The 5,824-nt window shown below is 41.4% G+C and overlaps 1 protein-coding gene across 1 annotated transcript in view; it reads left to right on the plus strand.

Annotated features, from left to right (window-relative positions):
* LOC108790570 (cytochrome P450 3A9-like) overlaps positions 1–3,088 on the plus strand; it is a gene marked incomplete at its 3' end in the record, with an annotated part of 17,929 nt that extends 14,841 nt beyond the window's left edge. The window contains exons 7-8 of the mRNA XM_018560860.1: positions 1,759–1,907; positions 2,961–3,088. Of these exons, the coding sequence (XP_018416362.1) occupies positions 1,759–1,907; positions 2,961–3,088 (277 nt within the window). The remainder of the gene's footprint in view (positions 1–1,758; positions 1,908–2,960) is intronic.
* Positions 3,089–5,824: the final 2,736 nt, after the last annotated feature.

Here is a 5,824-nt window from a genome sequence, read left to right on the forward strand (position 1 = left end):
GGCCTTAGTAACGCACTGGACTCTGGCCTTAGTAACGCACTGGACTCTGGCCTTAGTAACGCACTGGACTCTGGCCTTAGTAACGCACTGGACTCTGGCCTTAGTAACGCACTGGACTCTGGCCTTAGTAAGGCATTGTAATATTTTTAGCAGTAAAACAGCACGTTTGTATGAAAATACAAACCAAACCAAACATCAAGCGTCACGCAGCTTTCAGCAGCAGCAAGTCAGCAGCGGCAGCAGAGGCTGCGACTGCTGCTGCGACATCTGTTGGCCGGGGAGTAACTGACACTGCTGTGCTAGAAGGAGGCTGAGGAGCCTCTCACCTAGCGCAGCAGAAGGTACACGGCAACCTATTCAACAGGGGGTTGTGACCCACAGGTTGAAAACCGCTGTCAAACTGTTTCTATGTGGGCTGCTATTTTAAGATTGGTGAATAAATAATGTTTTCTACAGGATATTATTAACTTTTGCATTTCTGCACAGATATAGAATTCAATTATTCTGAGCTGAAATCTCTACTCTTTAGATGTTCCCGATAATGAAGGACTATTCTACCATGCTGGTCAACAACATTCAAGTTTATGTTGACAAAGATGAGCCATGTCCAATGAAGGAGTGAGTCTATTAATTATAAATAAAATCTTATTAAAGCTGAACTCCAGGGAGCTATTAAAAAAAGAACACCAATTGAATTATTAAATAATGTATATATTAAAAAAAATCACTGTATTTCTTTAATGTGACTAAATAAATGTCTTGAAATCAGTCTGCCTTAATGGCTTGTACGGCAGCACTCCACTACAACACATGTGTGCTTACAGTGTACATGCTGACAAGCCCAGAATGAGCAGGTAGATGACTTCATCATTACATCTTTGCTCTTCCATTGTCCAATCAGCACCTTGAGGGTGCTGCATTGAAATGGTAAATATAAGGCTGTTCTGTCAGCCAAAGGATTCCTGGATCAGAAAGTTTACTGTAGAGAATTCAGATTCTTTAGCGGGGAAAACATTTTCTATATATGCACTTTAACTGCCTCCGGGCCGGCCGTAGTAAAAAAACGGCCGGCCAGGAGCTCTCTAGATCTGAGCGGGCGTCTTTAGACGTCCGCTAATGTCATTTCTCAGACAAATGGGATGTTCTTTCTTTCTGTGTTTGGTATGAATTATTGTTGGCTCTGCTCAGATGGGGTATCACCTTCAAAAATTCCTATAAACATGGAAATAATAATATATGAAAGTCCACTGCCCCTATAGCAGATGCAGGGGGTGTACAAGCTATGGCTCCATCCAATCATATAAGTCTGGTAGGGGCTGGACATTACGCTCCCTTTTATCCTAATTATGAATTAATTTGCTAATATTGATAATATACATTCAATAAAGTCAGGCTCAATAGTTAAACTTTGGAAAACTGCTCCTTTATATTCAAGATGGTTCACAAACCAAGGTTTGCACATTATGCCCAACCTGACTAACAATCTAAATGATGACTCAGTGCTCAAGTCAAGCAGTCAGGATGAGCCTGCATCCAGCATCCATCTTGTAGGCAGCTATAAATATCTAGTTATTGCTATAATTATTATTATTGAGCGTGAAGGCTCCGTATACTGTTCATAGTTTGTTCAATGTGCTTCTGAGTTAGTCATTGGAAGAACATCATATTTCCTGTAGGGGGAACAGACTTCTAGTTGACTCTGTATGATCATGTGCAGTATAATGTGTACAGACTCACTTTCTCATTTTCCCTTTCTAGTGTTTTGGGAGCTTACAGTATGGATGTTGTCACCAGCAGTTCCTTTGGTGTGCATGTCGATTCTTTAAACAAGCCAAATGACCCTTTTGTTACAAAGACCAAGCAGTTTCTAAAGTTTGGATTATTCAGCCCTTTGCTTATATTTGTAGGTAAAGTAGATTTTATTTACAGTCTTTTCACATTAAGATGTAGCTCTAGACAGCAAAGTACACAGCATTTTCTAATTCTGTTCTGTCAGTCTTTGGATTTACACACATCTGTCACACTGTATAGTTAGGAAGATTACTTTACTGTTTCTTGATTTGGCTTTCCGGCTCCCTGGGCTATTGGAAATAGATGACGATGCAATCAGCTTTCCATTGAGGATGCTGGAGAAGGAGGGGTGATGCAGGAAACTGCAAAGTAATTCATTTATGAGTTGTTTACTTGATGTTTCACTTTTAGTTGAATGCAATGTCTCGTCCTATTTTTTTTGTATCTTAATGTTAGATAAAAGTATGCAGCTCAATTTTACCACAATGCTTTGTATAGTCCATTTGTACAAAACCTATTTCTGCAAAACCAAACAAGTCTTCTGTAATGCTCACTCAGCCTTTTGAAAAACATATGTGAAACGCATATTATACAAAGTACCTTCTAACTGGACCATTTTTGGTTAGACAATATTGATTTTACTAAGCAACACAGATACGGTCGTGCATGATTAGATTTGAGGAGAGGCTTGTGTACAACCAGAAAATATTTGTATTGTCTTAGAAGCAACCTTTAATGAGAGAAACATTGCTTGCTGACATCTTGTTGTGCAAATACTGGTTGCCATTTTGAAACCTGTCTCAGTTTTTTGTCACAAACCCCAAACATGTAAGCAGATAAGGCTTCTGACTTTACTCCAACTTTTCTGACATCCCGATACATACTTAATCCAGGCCAGTGGCTCAGAAAATATTGAAGCCAGAGGGATAACATCAGCTGATTAACTAGTATTTTCTGTTAGAAGGTTAGCAGGAACAACCCCTATATTTATGCTAGTTTATAAGATGTTGAGATGCATATTCCAAGTAAAAAATATTGAGCACAGGAACTATTAGTTTTGCCCCATAAAGCCTAGAGACATTTGTATTATGCCCAACAAGTTTGGAATACAGAAAGTCTGTTGTACTAAAAAAAATGTTCCTGGAGTAACATGACTATTTTGCTTTCAGTCCTTTTTCCATTCCTTCGTCCTGTCCTGGAGTGGATGAACGTCTCCTTGTTTCCAAAAGACTTTATACATTTCTACATGAATGCTATTACCAGTTTCAAGGAGAAACGTCAGAATGAAGACCACTCAGTAAGTCCACTCCTCAACACAAGTCTATTAGGATGATCAGTGCCATGATTTTATGATAACAATATGGCTATACACAAGCCGATATTTTTAGAAGAAATAAAGTGCAACTATAGGCTCAAGAACAAATAGAGATATGATGCAGTCTTTATATAACAATATGCTATATAAATGTATGGCTTGTTGATCCTGCCCCCCCCTGTAGAACTGATATTTTCCTATTCCTGTAACAGGTCAAGCAATCCAGCAAAAGTGGCGGTTACAAAAGTTTGCAGTCTCTGCATTTAAATGGTCAAAGCAGCTGTCAATCTAAAAGCATGAGCTTTGACTGCAGCAGATTGGATCAATGTGCATTTATAAAACATGAGTGCACGCCAAAAGAAAAACCTTTTACAACTTTACAGTATTTCCAATGCAAAAAGGAAGCAATTTACACAAATTTATTTGTGACTACATCCACCTTAACAAGTTGCGGAATCTAAGGTGTGCTACATACGCCCCAAAAAACTTAATTGAAGAACAGAGGGTGTACAATAACGAGGCTTTTGGAAATGCCCACCCCCCCACATATAACCTTAACAGTGATAACTTGCCGCTCCTCTACAGCCTGCACTAAAATTGTAAGTGTTGGCAACCTGGGGAAGTGATGACTGCATTCTCTCTGTCATCTTACAGTGGTTGCCTACCAATTGGCTGCTAGACCCCAGCATTGTCACAGGGCAGCAGTCACATGCATCTTCATAGCCAGAAAAACGAGATATAGATATTCTATTGGAACAGTTCCATACAAGGAAGGAGTGGCAAATTATTGCTAGTAAGGTGAGTCTAAGGGGTCCAGGGGCTCCCGAAAAAATAAAGAATAACTTTAGGACTTTTGAAACAAAGAATGACAGCTTCCCCAATCAATAGCTACCATAGAAAAGGTGCACATGGAGAGGGCCTTCCACTGGATAATACAAAGGTAACCCTCAATAACGCTTCAGGGGAGTGGACACTTTTTCAGGCTGCTGCCAATCTGCATATAGCACCTCTTCCACCAGAGAGGGTTTCTTCTTCTTAAGGGAAGTCACACTTGTGCAAGGGGGGCCAGGACTACGCTTTCTCCCTCTGAGGTCTGTTGCCTCGGTCATGGCATAGATTTGTCCCATTAAAACCATCATGGATGCAGAAAATTCTTCCTTGCTATGGCAGTAAGAATAGGTAAGTTAACAAACATTCCACCGCCAAGAGTCTGTTTTAGAGGGGCCCTTTGCCAGGGGCATATGGCATAGGTAAAGGGTTTAACCTCATTTTTGGCATGGCTGCCCAATTAAACCGTGCATTCAGGACTGCTTGTAGGTTGGAGACATAGGGACTTTATTCAACTATATAGCTTGGTGTCAATTGCAGTTACAGGAATTGTACTTTTAACCCTTTCGCTGCCAAGCCCTCCGGAACATTTTTCAAATCAGCTGGCCAAGCAAATGCCAGCCAAATCATTCATAAATAGCATATATAGCAGGTCAAAAAATAAGAGTCAGAACACTGAACCTTGGGGTACACCACAAACAACCTTAGACTATTCAGAATATTAATCAATCCCCACTATCTGAATGCAGTCCTAATGGGTTACTCTGTGATAACCCAGGGGGGTCAAATCTGCCCCAGATTTCAACTTCTTCTCTGTTGAATCGGGACAATTCGAGCTTGGGATATGGGAATTAACCCAAACAATAAGGTGTGTGATATCAGCCCAGTATTACATTTATTTGATGCGTTCCTGAATTATATTGAGTAAACAAAGGTTGGTGGTTAAGCATTAACCAATCACAAATAAGAAAAGCATAGCTACTGCTGCATACAAAATCAAAACGATGCACATTCATTTCCTGTTACATCGTGTTTTTTCCAGTAACTCGAAACTCTAAAGGTTGTTACAGCTTAAACAAGTACTCTAACTTAAGACAAAAACTACTGCTAATATTAAATTCACTTTATCCCTTCAAGTCTTTAAGACAGGGATAGCAAACCTCCATCCCTCAAGCTGTGGTGAAACTACAAAGCCCATGATGCATCTCTCTTCGGGAGTCATGTCTGTAGCTGTGAGAATCTTGCAATACCTCATGGGATTTGTAGTTCCACCACAGCTGGAGGGCCGGAGGTTTGCTACCCCTGCTTTAAGACAATTTTCGATCCATTTACAGACTGTATTTTCGAAACCTGTATAACTTAATTTACACATTAGCCATCTGTGCGGAACTGTGTGAAACGCTTTTGCACAGTTTAAGTATACTATATCCACAGGCACTCCTATTTCTTGATTTTTGCTTACTTCCACATTAAGCCCTCATTCACACGGGTAACAGCTGGCCCGTACAGATCTGTGCTGCGTGCACAGCCGCTTCCGGCGGCTCCCGGGAAGGACAGGTGCCGTGTGTTTATTATACGCAGCAGCCCATCCTTCTCTATGGGAGTATGCGGCCGTACGCCGCCTTACGCTCACCCGACCTGCACGTCCTGTCTGCGTCTGAGCAGGGACACCTGCACCCTTACGGACGTGCAGGTCGGGTGAGCACAGAGCGGCGTACAGCCCCGTACTCCCATAGAGAAGGACGGGCTGCTGCGTACAAATCACACACAGCACCTGTCCTTCCCGGGAGCTACCCGATACGGCTGTGCACGCAACACAGATCTGTATGGGCCGGCCGTTACTCATGTGAATGAGGGCTTAATGAAAATTCCATTGCTGACTGTTTTCGG

Source organism: Nanorana parkeri, unplaced genomic scaffold, assembly GCF_000935625.1.
Source record: "Nanorana parkeri isolate BGI_ZX_2015 unplaced genomic scaffold, ASM93562v1 scaffold483, whole genome shotgun sequence".
Classification (NCBI taxonomy): domain Eukaryota; kingdom Metazoa; phylum Chordata; class Amphibia; order Anura; family Dicroglossidae; genus Nanorana; species Nanorana parkeri.